The sequence below is a fragment of the Stegostoma tigrinum genome, chromosome 3 (genome assembly GCF_030684315.1).
Source record: "Stegostoma tigrinum isolate sSteTig4 chromosome 3, sSteTig4.hap1, whole genome shotgun sequence".
NCBI classification, from domain to species: Eukaryota; Metazoa; Chordata; class Chondrichthyes; order Orectolobiformes; family Stegostomatidae; genus Stegostoma; species Stegostoma tigrinum.
This window is the reverse complement of record NC_081356.1, coordinates 92,758,142-92,778,907: the sequence shown is the minus strand read 5'-3', so window position 1 is coordinate 92,778,907 and position 20,766 is coordinate 92,758,142. Positions and strand designations below refer to the sequence as shown.

At 40.4% G+C, this 20,766-nt stretch overlaps 1 protein-coding gene across 10 annotated transcripts in view; it reads left to right on the top strand.

The window, feature by feature from the left end:
* adgrv1 (adhesion G protein-coupled receptor V1) overlaps positions 1 to 20,766 on the top strand; it is a 560,536-nt gene that overhangs the window by 279,839 nt on the left and 259,931 nt on the right. For all 10 annotated transcript variants that reach the window (XM_048527106.2, XM_048527099.2, XM_048527104.2 and 7 more), the window contains 4 exons: positions 3,118 to 3,357; positions 4,441 to 4,590; positions 9,848 to 10,303; positions 16,385 to 16,528. In XM_048527106.2, the coding sequence (XP_048383063.2) occupies positions 3,118 to 3,357; positions 4,441 to 4,590; positions 9,848 to 10,303; positions 16,385 to 16,528 (990 nt within the window). The remainder of the gene's footprint in view (positions 1 to 3,117; positions 3,358 to 4,440; positions 4,591 to 9,847; positions 10,304 to 16,384; positions 16,529 to 20,766) is intronic.

The following is a 20,766-nucleotide window of genomic DNA, read 5'->3' as shown; positions in this document are numbered from 1 at the left end:
CTCGTAGGTAGCTCCGTGCACAGGGATAGAGACACATCTGGTGCGGCCACATGGGGTACTTTTGCCCTTGGGTAAGTGACATATGTATTTAATGACTATTAGCATGATTTCTTCTCCCTCACTTACTTTATCTCTTACTTGGAGATTGCCAACTTTTGCCGACTTCACAACACTTTCTTAGTGCACACCCTGACTTATTGGCTTCCAGCTTCTGTGTAGCTTACATTGCTTTCTTAATCCACAAGATTTTTCAAGTTCAGTTACAGCCTGTGTGGATTGTACTCATGTTTAGTGTACAGGGAGAGACAGGTGGTCTGTGATAGTGGGGAGCACTGAATAATTGATCTATTAGTCAGCTGGAGCCTCGCTATGTGGCACCATATTATGTTGATGACCGACCTGCAGCGTGTGTTAGTGGTTTACGCAGCAAACAAGGTGAATATGCTTCAACCAAATGGCAATGTGTATAAGTCAAAGGGGAGCAGTTAGCCTGGGGGAATGCTGTCACTGAAGAAGCTGTTCCCTCTCCACTCAAAGTCTCACAGTCAGTCAGTCACTTGGCACTACTAGAGTTTGGGATTGAGCCATGGTCAATCCTGTAAGTCACATGCAGGCAGTCTAGGAATTACAAGTGGATCAGTCCGGTTTCTGATGAGACATCAGTCTGGTGGCTGGGTCAGAATTTCCCACAGTGAGATGAGGGAGAGATTGAGTGTGATGGAAGTGATGCAAGAGCAGTGACTGATCATGCTTGAATAGGAGAGATGGTGAAGTGTAACCTTTGAATCAGTAGGAAGTGCAGAAGGCAGGAAAGGTCAAAGACCATGAATTGGATGAGACCTGCTGAATGGACGTGAAAGAATATAACACTAAGAGTTGCCGTCCTTGAGCCATGTTGATCTGTTAATACAATGACAAGAGTTAGAGTGAGTGCTGGCCCTGTGTGTATGAGGTAGCAGGGAGAAAGTGATGGCGCCTTTGTTGTACTGCACAAAAAGATTATTGGCATTCTTTCTGCATTGCTGCCTGTTCCATTTTACTGCGGATATCGCACTGACCAGGCTGCTATCTGTCCAGGCTGGCTGGGTCTAATAATGGGAGCTTCTTTGATGATTTACTGAGAAAAGTAATGCTATCTACTCCACCCATTGACCAACTCCTCCAGGTTCCTCTCAGTGAAGCAGAGAAGCAATTTGCCTTTCTTCTGGGCTGTATGTTCAGTGATGAAGGTGAGCACTACAGTTTGCGGGCCAGTTCCTGGCTTGTAGAGTCTGACGTGTTATATAACTGGTATTAAATATGACACCAGAAGGTCTCACCTTGGTGAGCACAACTGCCTCATTGGCCCAATGATTCCCCGAGAAAGGACGCTAAGAGACTGGTTGTATCATTGAGGGAAATAGTGGAAGCTTACATGAGAAGCTTCACTCTGGGACATGGCAGTCGGGCACTATGAAGCTCTTTAGCCAATGCACTTCAACCCATGGTGTTGCTTTGTTTTTGAGCGGTTTAAAGAGAGAGAGGAAGCAGCTGGGAGGCAAGGACTCCATAACAATAGGGCTTCACTGTAAGATTCCAATAACTGAGGATGAGCCTGGCACCACAACTGGTATCATGATCCTCAGCTTTTAACAAAACATTGAGCTGTCAGAAATTCCAGTGGCTAGACAACTCCAGTTAGTACCATGGCAGATAATACGATGTTTGCTGTACCTTAAACAAATGATCATAAAACCAGTGTACAATTTTTGCTTTGTACCATTAATTGGTGTAGCTGCATTTCTGATCATCTCACAATTAATAGGTATCAAAACCATGGAAACATTTAAGGGGATAAGTACTTGAGTGATGCCTAATTTTCACTAATTGTGTAAAGTACGCACATTGATAAATGTGATTCAAGTCTTTAGCATAATAATGGAGTTGAATTCTGAGAGTTGATTTGAGTTATAGTTAGAGTGACAGGGTAGCACAAGTAATCAGAAATATCTCGTAACTGACCTCCAAAATAACTATCCAAAGTTTGCAGTGATTGTGCTTATCCTTTAGTTTTTCAGTAGGATGTTGGACAAATTCCTGAGATCTTCTGTTTACTGATATTTCAGCATTGTAGTAGAAACACTGACAAAGAGTAATTGTTACCAAAATTCCAGCGGCTCGAAATTACAGATGAATTGGAGTGAAATTGAGGCATTGTGGATGACAACAGTAGTGAGATTGGGAACAGTCATATGATGTGGATCATAAAAGAGAGATATATAGTTGCCAGAGATGGCTAATGACTGGTTGGGAACTCCAATATTAAAGAAACAAGAGGCAGCCAGGTCAAGGGGATGTTGCATAGGTGAGCTTTATTTTCCTTCAGGTGCAATTTAATTGATGTTTTTAAGAAAAATTAAAAGAGTTGATAGGATATAAAATTGTTCCCTTTGCTGGAGAAGCCCAGAATGAGATATAAGTATGAAGCCAATCAAGAATTATATTATTGGGCATTTTTTTCACATAAATTACAATAAAAATCTAGAATTTCCTCAATCAAAGAGTTATTAGAATATAGACCAATTGTGCATACAAAATGGACTCAGCTAGACCTCTGGTAAAGCTTTACATGAATGGTAATGTTGAGTTTAGTTAATGGCAGGGAAGTCAAATGAAATGGAGGCGTATAAATGTAGATTCAAATCACCATGGATAAGGCATCTTTTGGTGCAATGAAAAGAGACTGAATCTACAATGTTTTCAATAAGTTATTTGCTTATTTCTGCACATACAGTCAAAATGATTTAGACTAAGCAAAAGGGTATCTTTATGAAACAGTAGTAACTTATTACTTTATGCAACTGATGAGCGACCTCATCCTTTCTTGGATACATGATTGGACACCGTGCACAATGTCTTTGATCAGCAGAGGTTGGAAAATGATATGTAAAAGATTCCAAGCTATGCTTCCAACAGGCGAGGTTCATCTTCCTTCCCCTTCCTCATCTGAAAAATAAGTTGGTGGGGGGGTAGGTGTGGGTCAGAATGTCAAAATATATTCCTGTTAAACTATCCTCTACCTGGAGTAATGTATGTTTCTGTGATGCTAGGAACTCACCATTGCATTTGTTTTCTTAGATAAATTGGAACATTTTGGGTCCAAACTCAGAAGCAATCTTGCCATCATTCAACACAGACATAAATGACCCCGTCAATGGGACATTCTACTTTAGAGATGGTGAGACAGGGAATAGAATCATGGAATTGAGTGTCTTGCCCCATGAAGAAATTGAAATACAAGAGACTTTCATCATCCAACTTAGCCTGGACTTCGGTGATGCAGAAATTGACCATAAGGCTGGAAAAGTGTTTTTAACAGTATGTGATTATGTGATGAGTAATACTGTTTCAGTTACAGTTTGCACACATAAGATCCTGTTGATTAGCTGTCCTTTTAAATATGCATTGCACTTCAGACTTAATATGATGAAGTAATGTTTTATATGTATGTTAACAATGGATAAATCATTCATTGAAATAGAGTTTTTGAATAATGTGCTCAAAATGTTCCCTGCAGTCCCACTTCCATTAAATCCTGAAGGTGTATGCTTGTGGCATTGTTCTTTCAATTGAATCTTTACTAAAAATGCATTATTCAGAAGCTTTTGCTGTTATTATTGTTGTTATCCTGAAGCTATAACCCAAAGTAACATATTTTTGGACATTTTAAAAATTTCATTATTCCTTCCCCATTTATCTCTATTTCGGATCTCCGAGATATATGTATCATCATGGAGAAGAACCAACGAAATGGCAGGCCCTGCTTCTGTGATACAACCTACAGTACTTTTGAATGAATTTATAAAAATTGTGTGATCATCACAAAGCGATAGCATCTTCCAATGCCTTCCGCTCAGTTTCTGAAAGCAAAAAAACAGGTCTTCAGCATAGATGTATGTTTGAGTTTAAGAGAATTAGAGATTGAAGCCACAGCTTGTGATACTTTGACAGTAATATTTTTGGTCCTCTCAATATGATGCTGTCACTTTGAATCAGCAAAAGTGAAATGACTAACAGAATTTTGTAACACAAAAATTGTATTTAAATTTATGTTTTCAGACAGTGTGATTTTGCTTTGGGATTAGATGTGAGATATTCCTGTATATCTGAGACTGGAAAAATTTACAGTGAACAAGATAACAAAGTGTGGAGCTGGATGAACACAGCAGGCCAAGCAGCATCTCAGGAGCACAAAAGCTGACGTTTCGGGCCTAGACCCTTCTGAGATGCTGCTTGTCCTGCTGTGTTCATCCAGCTCCACACTTTGTTATCTTGGATTCTCCAGCATCTGCCGCTCCCATTATCACTTTTACAGTGAACAAACTACTCTTTGAGAAAGACCATCAACCATCAGTAATTTTTAAAATTACAACAATTAAGTTTTTTTTGTTGTTTCCTTAGGTGCAAAAGGTTGGTACTCCCAATGGAATAGTTCAGTTCACCGAGGAGTCATTGTACATGAAAACCTTTCTGGAGCCGTCTAGTCAGGAAGGACTGTTAAATATTACATTCTTTATTACAAGAACTAAGGGGAAAATGGGGAATGTAAAGGTAATGTTGACTGACAACAATGTTTTACTTTTGATTTAGTTGCATGCTTTCTCCTTACATATCTAAGTTCTTTTGCAATTGTGTATTATGCAATATCATATGTAAACAATTTGATTCAGTGAAAATCATGCTTCTAGATAATTGCTAGTTTTGTTGTTTGGATTCACTTCAGGGAAAACAGTTGATTGTTTTCATGACACTTCATTTTACGGCCATTCTGTATGAACACTGTTTTGCAAGTTGGAGATAACTAAACATTTAAATTACAGAAGCTTGTTGGAAGAAAGGAGCTTTCCAGCTTGTCTCCTCTTTCTGAAGCACGTTTATGATGAATACCATGTAAAACCTAATCTCCCTCTAGATTGACAACTGGAGTACTTATCAATCTCTGTTTCCTGAGAATGCTGCATCTGATAAGACCTCAGACATATCTAACAATATTGATAACATTGTACACCTGCATAGCATCAGACTGACAGTCATTTTATCATTCCACAACTTATCTTTTTTTAATTTTTTAATCCACCTCTACAAACATGTGATCATGTACCTCCAGGGCAGATGTGACTTGAACCTTGGTCATGTCACCCTGAGGTAATGCCACTACCACTGTACAACAATATGCCTTTCAATGTGAAATGGCCGGAAACTAGATTTCACATGGGTAATGGTTTGGCAATCTTTTGCCTGGTCTGGAGCGACGGCCTTATGAAGAAAGGCTGAGGGACTTGGGTCTGTTCTCATTGGACAGAACAAGGCTAAGAGGGGATTTAATAGAGACATACAAGATGATCAGAGGATTAGATAGGGTGGACAGTGAGAGTCTTTTTTCGAGGATGATGACATCAGCTTGTACGAGGTGGCATAGCTACAAATTAAGGGGTGATAGATTTAAGACAGATGTCAGAGGCAGGTTCTTTACTCAGAGAGTGGTAAGGGTGTAGAACGCCCTGCCTGCCAATGTAGTTAACTCAGCCACATTAGGGACATTTAAACAGTCCTTGGATAAGCATATGGATGATGATGGGATAGTATGGGGGATGGGCTTAGATTAGTTCACAGGTCGGTGCAACATCGAGGGCCGAAGGGCCTGTTCTGTGCTGTATTGTTCTATGTTCTGTGTTCTATGTTCTAAAACCTTCAATGCTTTTGACAAGGGTCAGCTCAGGTGATAACTTGTAAGATCTATAGAACAGCTCTCACTTTGATCAGATGTGATGAAAGTGAACCAGGTATATGGTTATTGCCGGAGATCGGCATAATACAATTGGAGAGACTGAGCCTCATTTATATGGGTCAAACAGGAAGAGGTAATTCCAGTTCCTGCATAGACCAGATCAAACCACCTCAAAATATATTGAGAAGGTAGCTGAACTTCTTTTTACTTCTAAAGGAAAGTGTGAGGTGTTGTATTCAGGATGAAATTTGATTGGTCAAAGTACTGGGTTTGAAGCACAACCCACTTTATTTTATACTACAGTTAAAATACAAACAAAAGAAAGAAGAATTAGAACAAGAATAAGAATAAGAATTGGAAAATTTAACAGAATACTAGGTTACTTAACTACCAAAAAGCAACTGTTCTAATAGTATAATATATATAATAATATAATATGTAAAGCAAATTCAGTAAAATAGATTGTCTCACAATTCAAGCAGCAGGAAAAGAATCCAAGCTTCTAGCAATAACAGAGAAGAATAACAGCTTTCACAGACAGCTTCAAGACCCCAGCAACTTCTGAAAGTCAAACTAAAATCCTTGTTCTGTGTGAGTTTGACCCCACCCCTTCATGCTGCCTCTATTGTTCCAATATCTTCAGAAAAAAACAAAGCTAGCTGGACTCAGCGGACTGCTCAGCTCTAAGTTCACAACACTTGCATTCAAAAGAAACATAACAAAACAAATTCTTAATGGCACTTCTTGTAACATGAAAAATGGAAATGCAACAAAACAGAGCAGCAACAACAAATGATATAGACTGACAGTACCCAGGGAAGGACAGTGCCACAGCGGAACAGTTGATAATAATGCCTTTGAATGACAAAAAGAAACCAGCATAATTTAAATATTATATATGTAAAACCAACTGAGGAAGTGTCACTGGACCCGAAACGTTAACACTGATATTTTCTTCACAGATGCTGCCAGACCTGCTGAGCTTTTCCAGCAACTTCTGTTTTTTGTTTGTAAAAACTAATTACGAATTCATAAGAAAATTTGGAACATTATTTACCTTGGATGCGCTTTGTGAAGAGGGGAATGTTTGCAATGAAGTGCAGCACTGTAACAGTGAGCTTCCTGCTTTGTGATAGTCCTACGATCACTAACATGAATCATAGACTAGGGGAATCCATCTTGTAGTCAATATCAGTAAAGTCACAATACAGGTCAGACTGTGCCTTAAGATCATGTAACAATACTCTTGCCAAAAAAAGTCAAACCCCAGTTTTGAAACTTTTAGCTGACCAATCTTCAACATTTTCTTTGGGATGAGAATGTTCTAATTCCCACTCCGAAGAAGCTACACACTAAACGGTAAATCTAATATGGCCCCTAATGTTAATCATAGCTTGATTACTTCTAACTAAATTATATTACTCAATTTGTGTGTTGTCAAGCCATCTTTCAAATTGATAGCCTCCTGAACTGGATAGAGTATGTGACAGAGGAAATAGAACACCATTAAGTTCTCAAATGTTACATAGCCCATGAATTTTATGTCTTCAAATATTAATACAAAGCAAAGCATTAATACAATGCAACGATAGTAGATTCGCCAACTTTAGGTACATTTAAGTCGTCATTGGACAAGCATATGGACGTACATGGAATAGTGTAGGTTAGATGGGCTTGAGATCGGTATGACAGGTCGGCACAACATCAAGGGCCGAAGTGCCTGTACTGTGCTGTAATGTTCTATCTATTCTAACCATCTATCATTTTATTGTATATACTTCTAATCAACCATTTCAGAGATGTTATTGCACTACTCTGAAACAGGTAGGACTTAAACTGTGGCCTCCTGCATTAAAGATAGAGTCACTACCACTTCACCAAAAGCCCTTAAACATTTTATTGTGTACTTACAATGTCTGGTAAGCTAAGGAGCAATTTACTAGATTATGGCATGAGTGCAGACAAGAAGTTCGATAAACCTGACCCAATCTCAGTGTCAAGAGATAACAAGGTGTAGAGCTGGATGAACACAGCAGGCCAAGCAGCATCAGAGGAGCAGGAAGGCTGATGTTTCGGGTCTAGCTCTACCTGTTCATCCAGCTCTACACCTTGTTATCTCAGATTCTCCAGCATCTGCGGTTCCTACTATCTCTCTGTCTGCTGTTTTCAAGGGCAGTCTGTAAGAGATAACAAAGTGTGGAGCTGGATGAACATAGCAGGCCAAGCAGCATCTAAGGAACACAAAAGCTGACGTTCCGGGCCTATACCCTTCATCAGAAAATGGGGATGGGGAGAGGGTTCTGAAATAAATAGGAAGAGTAGGGGAGGTGGATCGAAGATGGATAGAGGAGAAGATAGGTGGAGAGGAGACAGGCAAGTTAAAGGGGCGGGGATGTGACCTGTAGAGGTGAGTGTAGGTAGGGAGGTAGGAAGGGGTTAGGTCAGTCCAGGGAGGACGGACAGGTCAAGGGGGTGGGATTAGGTTAGTAGGTAGGAAATGGAGGTGTGGCTTGAGGTGGGCTGAGGGGATAGGTGAGAGGAAGAATAGGTTAGGGAGGCGGGGATGAGCTGGGCTGGTTTTGGGATGCAGTGGGGGGAGGGGAGATTTTGAAGCTTGTGAAATCCACATTGATACCATTGGGCTGCAGGGTTCCCAAGCAGAATGTGAGTTGCTGTTCCTGCAAGCTTCGGGTCGCATCATTGTGGCACAGCAGGAGGCCCAGGATGGACATGTCGTCTAAGGAATGGGAGGGTAAATAAAATGGTTCGCGACTGCAAGGTGCAGTTGTTTATTGCGAACTGAGCACAGGTGTAAGAGTGTGGTTTGTGAACTCTCACTCAGCAATGACGATGCTAATGGCTCAAATGATTTCAGAACACACACAGTTTTCAGAGGCATGCTAGCTTCAGAATGTGGCATGATTCATAGCTGATCAAAAGGGATTCTGAGGGAAATCTGAGCTGGAGTTGGAAGCCTTTTGACAGGAGTATTTAAAAGATGTTGCTAATTTAGCAGATCATTGTCATGATTGTAACAAGGTTCGCCAAGTGGACATCATTCAAATGAGTTCCTGGATTGGGGCTGTTAATCTGGGCCAATCAGGGAGCCCTGACTGACAGATAACAAAAGGGGTGTCAGACCGGCTGGCTCGGAGGGTGATGGACCAGTGTCAAGGACATGGTGATGGGATACTGGCCTCTGTGGAGTTATTTCAGTCATAGTGAGTCACTTTATGGTAATTTAAGTATGATTTTATCGTGTTGCTTCGCGATAGAGCTTTGCTGTTAAAACATATGACTATTAGATTGACCAGCATTTTGAATTGGTCAGGTACATAAGTATGAATGAAGGGCATTTTTCATTGGGATTCACATTTTAAGGTGTCAGTTCGACCATGCACTTCAGTCTTCAAGTTGATTGACGGATTAACCACCTTTCAGGCATTTGAAGCAGTCAGCATATGTTCTACTACTTAAAAGGTTATTATCTATCCAGTCCTGGAGATTTTGTTTATACAATTGTTCAATAAAATTCCATTATGAACACCTGGAGCTATTCTCCAATTTTCACCAACTGATTCAGATCAGCAACGATTGTTGATTCAGTTGTCAAGGCAAGGGTGTTTTGTTTCTATTGACAGTTTTATGAGCACTTATGTGATTATTTTTTGAAAGTGCTTTTGAATGTTTTCTCATTTACTTATATAGTTTTATGACCATTTAAAATTATTTAGGCTTTTTTTAAGTAGAGTTGTGCAATGTTTGTTAGGTAGTTTTAAGTTCTTAAAAGGATTAGTGTTATTTTTTAAATTTAGTAAAGTAGGTAGATCTGCTCAATTTTCCCCAAGATGGTTTAATAGCATTTATTTACTGATTGCTACTTATGAAATGCAATTAACTTTTGAAATATTTCAGCACCTTTTGGAATCATACCAGGAATTTTTTTTTAAAAGCTGAAGGAAACGTAGAGTCAGCATCTGAGATGCTGATGTTTAGATGTCAAACTCATGCAACACATTTTTGTTACACATATGTTGTTTTCAGCTCAAATTATTAATTGTCTTTTTTTTTGTTCTTAAGGTATATTGGTTGCTTCAGAGTGATTCTGATATGACAGGAGACTTTTTTGCGGTCAATGGCACAGTCACAATCCCGGACATGCAGCTGAATGCAGAAATAAATGTTCAGCTGTTGGCTGATGATGTTCCGGAGTTAGATGAAGTTTACACAATGAGGCTGACTTCTGTAGAAGGTGGAGCTGATTTAAATAAGGGGAAAGACAGTTCAAGATTTCGGGTTCCTGCAAACGATGACCCTTATGGCCTGTTTACTGTCTACTCAGAAGGGCAAACTGTGATCGTTGAAAATGACTTGAGTCGCTATTTTCAGATTAACATTACAAGACATGGTGGGACGTTTCAAGATGTGCTTGTGGAATACAAGCTCATATTTCATGGACAAGATGGATTTTTGGGGACTGTGGTTGTTGAAGATGGTGCTAGATTTGCTGTTTCCAGTGTCCCAATCTCAAATCAGGTGAGTGAGACAGCTTAAAGTGAAACAAGTACTTCAGCTGAACAAAGCCACCTGTTCTTGAACATCAGTGAGGGTGTCACTGCTTTACTGAGTTGGATGAACGCAAAGTAATTGTAATTGCAAATAACTATGTAAACATGTTCACTTTTGCTTTCATTTCCTGCTGTCATGCTGAAGAGGAATGTAGGAATAGCATTCAGTCAAAATAGGTGTTGGACCTTGCACTATGTTTCCCCCTGTTCAGAAAGTCCGTGAGGTGCAGCAGTAAGATTGCAAAGAATGGAAATGGTAAAGCATATACTTTTGTTGCACAGTTATGATGGAAAATTTGGACCCATGCAAATATAAGTGAAAAAGTGATATTCTCCAGCTCATTGCCATTGCTAGTACTCCAGATTTCTCAGCCTCTAGCAGTGGCTGACTTCATTCCCTACTTTCTATGGCTTTATTGGTCTGGGGAAGTAATGCTGCAGGAACATCTGCCTTAGGTTACTGACATGAATCAGAATTCCACATTTTCCACTTAATCTGTCCACAGGTGAATTGGAGGGGGAGAAATCTTTGTCTGTATCCAAATCCTTTTTTCTTTAATTGCATCTTTGATATCTTCCATGCTTTGTTAGCATTTTTAACTACTTTATGATGATGTCACTGACATAATTTTAAGAGTAGAAGTTGGAGAAAAAATTAGATGTGAACTACTTACCTACAAGACAAAATGGACTCAGCAGAGGGGGTAGAACAGTGGTGTACAGTTAGGCGGGAGTTACTGCAAGAATCCATAGCATTGATTCAGGATACTATGAAGTGTTATGGCACCAGGCCAAACTTGGACAAAGCAACCTGCTGATTATTACATAAACCCTACCTTTTCAACCCCTTCCCCTCCCCCAGTTAAGATGATTTTTAAAAAATAACTGATGGGATGTGCGTGCTGTTAGTTAGACCAATGTTTATTGCCCATGTCATGATTCCAGCTGATGTTTTTGAATAAGTCAGATTTGAGAATGAAAGTATATGTGATGAATCATGCATTGTTTTGTTTTGCTTTTACAAAGCAGCCTCTTACTGAAACAAATGCCTTTAATTCTACAGTTTTTTTAAACGATGAAACAAAAATTTATTAACAAAAGAAATGAGCATAAACCATCTGCTTATGACATAATTAAATTTTCTTTTAGTCTTTACTGGAATGCAGGCGTCACTGGCTACGCTAGCATTTATTGCCCATCCCTAATTGCCCATAGGGTGTTAAGGGCTAGCTACTTGCTGTGGGTCTGGAGTCACATTTAGGCTATATCAGGTATGATATGGTTTCCTGCCTTTTAACATGGTCATCATTAGACTTTTAATTCCAGATTTTTATAAAATTAAATTCCACCATCTACCATGGGAAGATTTGAACGTTACCTGGGTCTCTGGGTTAATACTTATGGGATGCTACTGTCATAGTATCACCTCCCCAGTACAACCCCAAAGCACACCTTATATATGAGAAGGAAAAATTGCAGCTTTTGTATGGTATTCAAAATATGCCCTGATACAGTACCTAAAAAGAACTTTGTCCATAACCTAAAATGATTATTTGTACAGAACTCAAACCTAGTGCTAATACCTCACTATATGTAAGTCGCCTATGAGTCTAACATTGCTAGAATTGCAGATAGCTTCTTCCTAGAGCTTTTACACACTTGAACTTGAACAAACCCATCTTATAAGTAATCTTTTCAGGTTTTTATCCCAACATTTCTGGTCTGGGGCTAACACTGGCTCTTTGTTTTTGCTCTAAAGTGAGCAAGTTCATTATAATTCTTCCCTTCTTAAGAGCAATGGACAATATAGCCACCTTCATCCAAGGACTTCACAGCTCTGCCTAAAATAAAAGTCAGCCAAAAGAAAAAGTCACCGAGCTATTGCTGTTGCACTTAGGCTTTAAAGAAAAAACAAATTCCAAAATTCTCGAACCATTCTGGATCTAAGAAGTTTAATGTAAGCCAAAAATGATGCTCAAAAGCCCATTAATTCTAAAGCAAAGCCTCAGCAATTTTTTAAAAGTATGTGGCTGCAGAAATACATCCAAGTTTATTATTAACTTCAGCCGCACAGAAAACCCACAATATTAACTCAAGATCAAAAAAAGTCAAAACTTATAATAAATGGTTTGAATATATCTTCTGTATGAATCAAATAATTTACATATCCATCTTTGGTTACCATGAGAAGGTGATGGTGAGCCGCCTTGTTGTACCATTACAGTCTGCTGTAGATTCAGCCACAATGCCACAAAGGAAGGAGTTCCAGGATTTTGACCCAATTACACTGAGGGAATGGTGATATATTTATAAGTCAGAATGGTGAGTGACTTGGAGGGAACTCGTGGTATTCCCATGTATCTATTGCTGTTCGCTTTCCAGATGATAGTGGTTGTGGGCTTTGTAGGTGCTTTCTAAGGAGCTTTGCCATTAGTATATTGCCTCCTGTTGATGGCACACACTGCTTCTGATTTTTTGTGGTGGAAGGAGTGAACGTTTGTGGATGTGGAGCCTATCAAACAAGCTGCTTTGTCTTTGATGGGATCAAACTTCTTGAGTGTTTTTAGACCTGCACCCCTCCGGGCAAATGAGGAGTTTTCTATCACACTCCTGCCTTGTGCCTTGTAGACAGTGGACAGTCTTTGGGGAATCAAATGGCGAGTTACTCATTGCAGGATTTCTAGCTTTTGACCCATTCCTGTAGCTATAGTATTTATACGGCACATCTAGTTCAATTTCTTGTCAATGATAACTTCCAGAATAGTGGAAGAATCATTAGTTGTAATGCTATTGATGCCAAGAGGCAATGGTTATATTCTCTCTTTTTGAAGATAGTCATTGTCCAGAAATTGTGGGGCATGGATGTGACTTGTAACTTGTCAGCCCAAACTGGGATGCTGACCAGACCTTGCTGCTTTACTATCTGGGGAATTGTAAATGGTGCTGAACATCGTTTAATCCTCAGTGAACATCCCCATTTCTGATCTTATGTTGGAGAGAAGGTCATTGATGAAGCAGTTGAAGATGGTTGAGCCGAGGGCACTACCCCAAGGAACTTCTGCAGAGTTGTCCTGAAGCTGAGATGATTATCCCCCAACAAATAAAATCATCTTTCTTTGTGCCAAGTATGCTTCCAACTAGTGGAAAGTTCCTTCACGTCCACCCTTGCCCTGATTCCCACCGATACCAGTTTTGTTAGGGCTCCCTGAAGCCACATGTGGTGAAATGCAGCCTTTGTGTCAAGGGCAGTCATTCTCAACTCTTTTCAGGAATTCAGCTCATTTGCTCAATTTTGATATAAAGCTGTAATATGGTCAGGAGCTGAATCAATCCTGTAGAATCAGAATTGAGCCTCAGTGGCCAATTTATTGCAAAACAAGGAGTTGATGGCTCCTTTCCTCACTCGAATTGATGTTTAAAAATATATTGATGGGTGATAATTTACCCAGTTGGTTTTGCCCTACTTTCATATACAGGACATCTCTGGACCATTTTCCACATTGTCAGGCAGATGCCAGTGTTGTAGCTGTGCCTTAGTTCTGGCAAAACACAAGAAATCATTCACCAATAGCAAATTATTTAAGTAAACATGATTTCGCAGCTGACTCTTTTTATTCAAAGGCTACAAGAGCAAATGAGAGATTTTGATAGGGACACAGGAAATGTCACTTGGTGCTTCTGCAACAACCAGATGAATTGAGTCTTTGCCCAAACATGTCTTTCAACAACTATAGCAGGGCCTGAAGGACTATAAATGCTTCTCCCTACAGATAAATGCATTGATGTGACCCACATGACCTCACTGATTATTTCTGTGCACAATGCTTTTAAGGACATAACTAACGAGGATTTCTCAATGCTCTGACCCTTAAAGGATGAATATATCTCCAATAAATTCAAAAAGGTACAGATTCAAAAATAACATTCCAATCATGAAACTGGTTCCATCACAACTGATGGCACACCAGCAATGCTTGGTGCACATATGTGCTTTATGACGTTTTGCAGAAATGATCCTGATATCCCCTCTTTTGTCAATTACGCACTGTGTAATCCACCAGCAAGCATTAGTGAATAACATTATGGACTTTTCCCATGTCACAAAAGTTACTGGTAACATTGCAAACTTAATTTGAGCACGAGTCCTTCAACATTGTTTCTTTAGATCCTCACTTTTTGAACTTGATGCTGTTTGTAGTTAGAACATAGACATAGGACATAGAACAATACAGCACAGAACTGTCCCTTTGGCCCTCGATGTTGTGCCGACCTGTGAACTAATCTAAGCCCATCCCCCTGCACTATCCCATCATCATCCATATGCTTATCCAGGGACTGTTTAAATACCCCTAATGTGGCTGAGTTCCACCCCCTTACCACTCTCTGAGTAAAGAACCTGCCTCTGACATCTGTCTTAAATCTATCACCCCTCAATTTATAGCTATGCCCCCTTGTACAAGCTGAAGTCATCATCCTCAGATGTCCACCCTATCTAATCCTCTGATCATCTTGTATGTCTCTTTAAATCCCCTCTTTGCCTCCTTCTCTCCAATGAGAACAGACGCAAGTCCCTCAGCCTTTCTTCATAGGGCCTGCACTCCAGACCAGGCAACATCCTGGTAAATCTCCTCTGCACCTTTTCCAATGCTTCCACATCCTTCCTGTAATGGGGCGGCCAGAACTGCACGCAATATTCCAAATGAGGCCGCACTAGCATTTTGTACAGTTGCAGCATGACATCACGGCTCCAGAACTCAATCCGTCTACCAATAAAACCTAACACAATTTAAGCTTTCTTAACAGCACTATCAACCTGGGTGGCAACTTTCAGGGATCTATGTACCTGATCCCTCTGCACATCCGCACTACCACACTGGTTGGTGAGGCTAGTCAAGTTGAGGGAAGGCCCTGTGACGATGTTTCGCTCTGATGCCTGAAATCTTTTCTTAAATTGTGGAATGAAAGAAACATTAGCATGCAATGTTGTGAAGAAAATACTAGAAAAAAAATCAGTCAAAAAGTTTGGAAAAAAAGATTGTACTGAGAATGCTGTGCACACCTCTGGAAATTAGCAGAGGAATTCAACAGGTGATTTTAGGAATTAGGTGTGATGGAACAAATTAGAATGTTTGTCTCAAATCCTTTCTTTCAAGTTGATATTGGTAGGTTGACTAGTGAATTCTATCAGGTGTTTGATTTACAAAGCTATGGGGTTAATATGGAGATAATTGTTCTGCAAAATAATACTGAACTGATTAATAGGCAGTGATTTTGGGGACTCGTTAGCAGAGAAAAAGTACCTACTCTTACTTTGACTGCACATACCTCTGTGAGATGATTTTCTCCCAATGAAGATAATCAAGTTCAAGTATTGCACTCACCTCACAGCTGATGGTCAGTATATGACTAGCAGTTTCAAAATACAAACCAGACTTTAAGGCACTGCCAGATCATATGTAGCCACAAGTGTCACACTGAGATTTGGTGAGTAGAGAAAAGAATGGATAATTATATTTACTTGGTTTTAAATTTATCTTGTGGTAAAAATAAATTGTTTCTTCTATATAAGTGGCAAGTGCTGGATTGCGCATATATTCAAAAAGTGATCTTATGTATATAAAGGTTTGAGACCACTCAATCTAGAAGGGCAAGGGCTTCAAATAAATGGGAACACCACCAGCTGCACTTCCCCTCCAAACCGCTCACTATCCTGGATTGGAAAGATGTCATCATTCATTCAGTATCATTGGGTCAAAGTTCTGGAATTCCCTACCTAACAACATTGTAGTCCGCTTGGTGTAAGTGCAGCAGTTCAAGCATGCAGCTCATCTCCATTTTCTGAAGGGCAAATAGGAATGGGCTATAAATTCTGGTTCAGCAAGCAGTAGCCATATCACATGAAAAATAATTTTGTGATGCTGCACTGAAGTATCCTGCAGGTTGTCTGACACATTAGACTGCTGTGGTAAGGCAGTGGAGTAGTGGGCATTCACTTCTATCAATCAAGTGTGATTATTAATTAATATCTATTTACTTTTGACATTTGTAGACATTCCTTGGACTGGATTTTAATCTTTCTATTGAATTAATAAATGCAAGTATTTTGAATGAAAACCCTTCCGTTCCTCCACGACTGTTCGCTGGGACTAACTCTGCCACTATATTTGTCCCAGAGGAAGCAGCAAATTCTGAGGTAACTTTTTTTTTAAAACAGTATAATTTTGGATTGAATATCTTGTTATTTGTTGAGAGGAGAAGTTGATTGGTTAGAGACTACATTACCATGTTGATTCTAAGACCTTGTGCTTATTCCTCTGCTTTGTGTTTGCAGAATTTTAATACTTGCCCGTGCAGTGTGAGTGAAAAAAAAATCTACACATTGTAGTATTGCAAACTCTGTCACCAGAGTTCAATCATTTCCCTTCTGCTCAACCAGACAGTAATTGATTCTCCGCTTGCAGGAGATACAAATATGAGTCACACAACAGCTTGTGTTGACTCTAGACACAACATTTACTGTTTTAAGGAATTCCCACTTTGAGTTTGATTTCATCTTCCAATATATTTCAAAAGGAGTCAGTGAATTTCAGAGATAGTAAGAACCGCCGATGGTGGAGTCAGAGATAACAGTGTGGAGCTGGTGGAGCACAGCCATGAAGGCAACATCAGAGGAGCAGGAAAGTTGACGTTTTGGGTGGGGAACCCTTCTTCAGACCTTTCTCCAGCAGGCGGGAGCTCTATCACTGGGATTAAATACAGCCCACTAGGTTACCTGACTAAATGCTTGAAGAAAAAGTTAGCTTTTTAAGAGTATTTTAAAAAAGAAAAAGGTATGGAATGTTGAAGGGAGGGTATTTCAGGGTTCTGAATGTTGTGCTCCTGATTGTCAGTTGGTGAAGGATGAAACCAGTTTCCACCTTTGTTCAATGTACATTTATCCAGAGTGAAGCATTGCTATTATCAAACCTCTGAACTCAGCCGCGCACCACTGTGCATGCCAGCAGTCACAAAACAAACTATGCCCTCCACTTAGATAGTTAACCACGATTGGCGTGCAATAAACATTGTGTGACAGAAGGCACAATAACCAAAAGTAGAATGAATGAATAAATAACTAAGAAAAAGAAATTGAACCAGAGGCAAAAAATTAGATGAGCACAGATATCTTGGAGGATTGTAGATCTGGAGGAGTTGGGAAGATGAGGCCATTGAAGAATTTGAAAACCAGGTTGAGAACTTTAAAATTGGGGTATTGGTTGACTTGGAGCCAGTGTAGGTTAGCATGCACAGAAGAAACCGAAGCAATTGCCATTTCAAAAAATGACAGCAGCATTTTGGATTACCTTATTATGTACTTCAGATAATATTCTATCCTAAATAAATGAAGATAGTATCTCAAAGCTTGTTTAGATCATTCCATTTTTAACCAAATCATTCAGTTATGTTTGTAACATTCATTTATCTGTATCTAATGTATTTGGAATGCAACATATGGGACTCCTTACTACATTTACAGATTAAGTCTTAATAACTGGGAGACCAACAGAAGTGCATTGCAAAAGTTAAGCCTTGGAATAATGAGTGTTTAGGCAGGAGTTGAGCTGTGACAGAGCTGAAATCCACTGAAGCTACAGAGACATTAACAGCCAGTCACAAGAGATGGCACAAATGTGAGATTAGAAGCTCCTCTCCAAATTAGATGTGATCTCAAGTAGGTCGGTTTAGTCCATGTTGCTAGGGAGAAAGATGAAGTAGATGGTTTGGGGTGGAGCTTACAGTAGGGATGGCAAAAATCAGTTTCAATCTGCCTAATATTTAACTAGATAAAATTTCTACTGGTTCTCTACAGGATGTCAGAAAAAGTGATAATTTAGCAACAGTGGAGGAATTGAGAGAGTTCGTCGTTACGCAGTGCTGGGTGTTTACAGCAGATGTACAAAAATAATACTGTGTCTTTAGATCTAAATGAAGTCAGAGCAAAAAGAGAAGCCATTGCAAGCCAAGATAATAAAATGTGAGGCTGGATGAACACAGCAGGCCCAGCAGCATCTCAGGAGCACAAAAGCTGACGTTTCAGGCCTAGACCCTTCATCAGAGAGGGGGATGAGGAGAGGGTTCTGGAATAAATAGGGAGAGAGGGGGAGGCGGACCGAAGATGGAGAGAAAAGAAGATAGGTGGAGACGAGAGTATAGGTGGGGAGGGGATAGGTCAGTCCAGGGAAGACGGACAGGTCAAGGCGGTGGGATGAGGTTAGTAGGTAGGAGATGGAGGTGCGGCTTGGGGTGGGAGGAAGGGATGGGTGAGAGGAAGAACAGGTTAGGGAGGCATAGACAGGCTGGACTGGTTTTGGGATGCAGTGGGTGGAGGGGAAGAGCTGGGCTGGTTGTGTGGTGCAGTGGGGGGAGGGGGACGAACTGGGCTGGTTTTGGGATGCGGTGGGGGAAGGGGAGATTTTGAAGCTGGTGAAGTCCACATTGATACCATTGGGCTGCAGGGTTCCCAAGCGGAATATGAGTTGCTGTTCCTGCAACCTTTGGGTGGCATCATTGTGGCACTGCAGGAGGCCCATGATGGACATGTCATCTAAAGAATGGGAGGGGAAGTGGAAATGGTTTGCGACTGGGAGGTGCAGTTGTTTATTGCGAACCGAGCGGAGGTGTTCTGCAAAGCGGTCCCCAAGCCTCCGCTTGGTTTCCCCAATGTAGAGGAAGCCACACCGGGTACAATGGATGCAGTATACCCCATTGGCAGATGTGCAGGTGAACCTCTGCTTAATATGGAAAGTCATCTTGGGGCCTGGGATAGGGGTGAGGGAGGAGGTGTGGGGGCAAGTGTAGCATTTCCTTTGGTTGCAGGGGAAGGTGCCGGGTGTGGTGGGGTTGGAGGGCAGTGTGGAGCGAACAAGAGAGTCACGGAGAGAGTGGTCTCTCCAGAAAGCAGACAGGGGTGGGGATGGAAAAATGTCTTGAGTGGTGGGGTCGGATTGTAGATGGCGGAAGTGTCGGAGGATGATAGGTTGGTGAGGTGGTGTGTGAGAACGAGGGGGATCCTCTTTGGGCGGTTGTGGCGGGGGCGGGGTGTGAGGGATGTGTTGCGGGAAATGCGGGAAACGTGAACAAGGGCGTTCTCGACCACTGTGGGGGGCAAATTGCGGTCCTTGAAGAACTTGGACATCTGGGATGTGCGGGAGTGGAATGCCTCATCGTGGGAGCAGATGCGGCGGAGGCTGAGGAATTGGGAATAGGGGATGGAATTTTTGCAGGAGGGTGGGTGGGAGGAGGTGTATTCTAGGTAGCTGTGGGAGTCGGTGGGCTTGAAATGGACATCAGTTACAAGCTGGTCCCATTATCACAGCCATTGCGAGCCATTCTGTCATTATGATTTAAGAGATAAAAATTGAACAAGGCAAGAATAGTTCTACAAGATGGATAACTGTGGAGAGGCATTAACTGAGGAAGCGGGTGGCCAATTGTATCAAAGGCTGCAGCAGCTCAATAATGGAAAGGAAGGAAAGCTTACCTTTGTTGCAGTTAACTAGTTGTCACGACATTATTTTTGACTTGCTAAGCGATGTTATAGTGCCATGGGAACAGAAACCTGATCGGAGGGATTTAAATGTGGATAACCATTTGTAATATCAACCAAGGTGAGGACTAGGAGGAGAAATTGGGAAGTTTTGTTGGAATTGAGTGAAAAGAGGTAATTTTCATGGCCAACATGAGCTCCGAAAAGGCATGAGGTCAGACAGGAGTGTGCGATGTTAACTGAAAGATTTATACACGTACATAATATAATTTATTTAAGTTTGGATTTTTGAGTTTTGAATTGATGATGTAGATTTTTTCTATCGAAAGAGTTAATGATTAATGTGTAGCTATTTCTGTCGTCATAGTGATTTGTTTTAAAGTAGCTTGATGGAATAGCTTTTGGAACTAATGGGTTTTTATTTACATAATGAAGGTTTATGAGTGAGCCGGGCAAACAATTGTACATCAAGGTTTCTGTCAGAAAATTTTGGAATTTTTTAAGCTTAGGAAATACATCCATAGCTTGATAATAAAGGTTTTTGTTTAGCTTCAGTTTGATGCAGCCCTGCATAAGGTCTTAGATGAAGATGCTTAGGGAAAAGGAGAAGGAAAAAGTTACTTCACAGCAAGAAATTTAGCACAAGTTTCAGACCAGAAGTGTTTAACTGAAACTCTGACAAGGCTATTTGAAGCTGAGAATGTTTAAACTTGGGTATATGGAAGCCCTAGGTTAAGGCAATGAGACTTTTTAGACTAGGGGTTGACATCACACTTAAGTTAAGCTTCTTATTAACATATTAGTGAAAGGGATTCTTCTCTGGTGTGAGTGCTGTACAAGTGATCATTTTAGCATTTGTGAAGATGTATTTTTGGGATTAATAATATTAGATCTATTAATGTGTG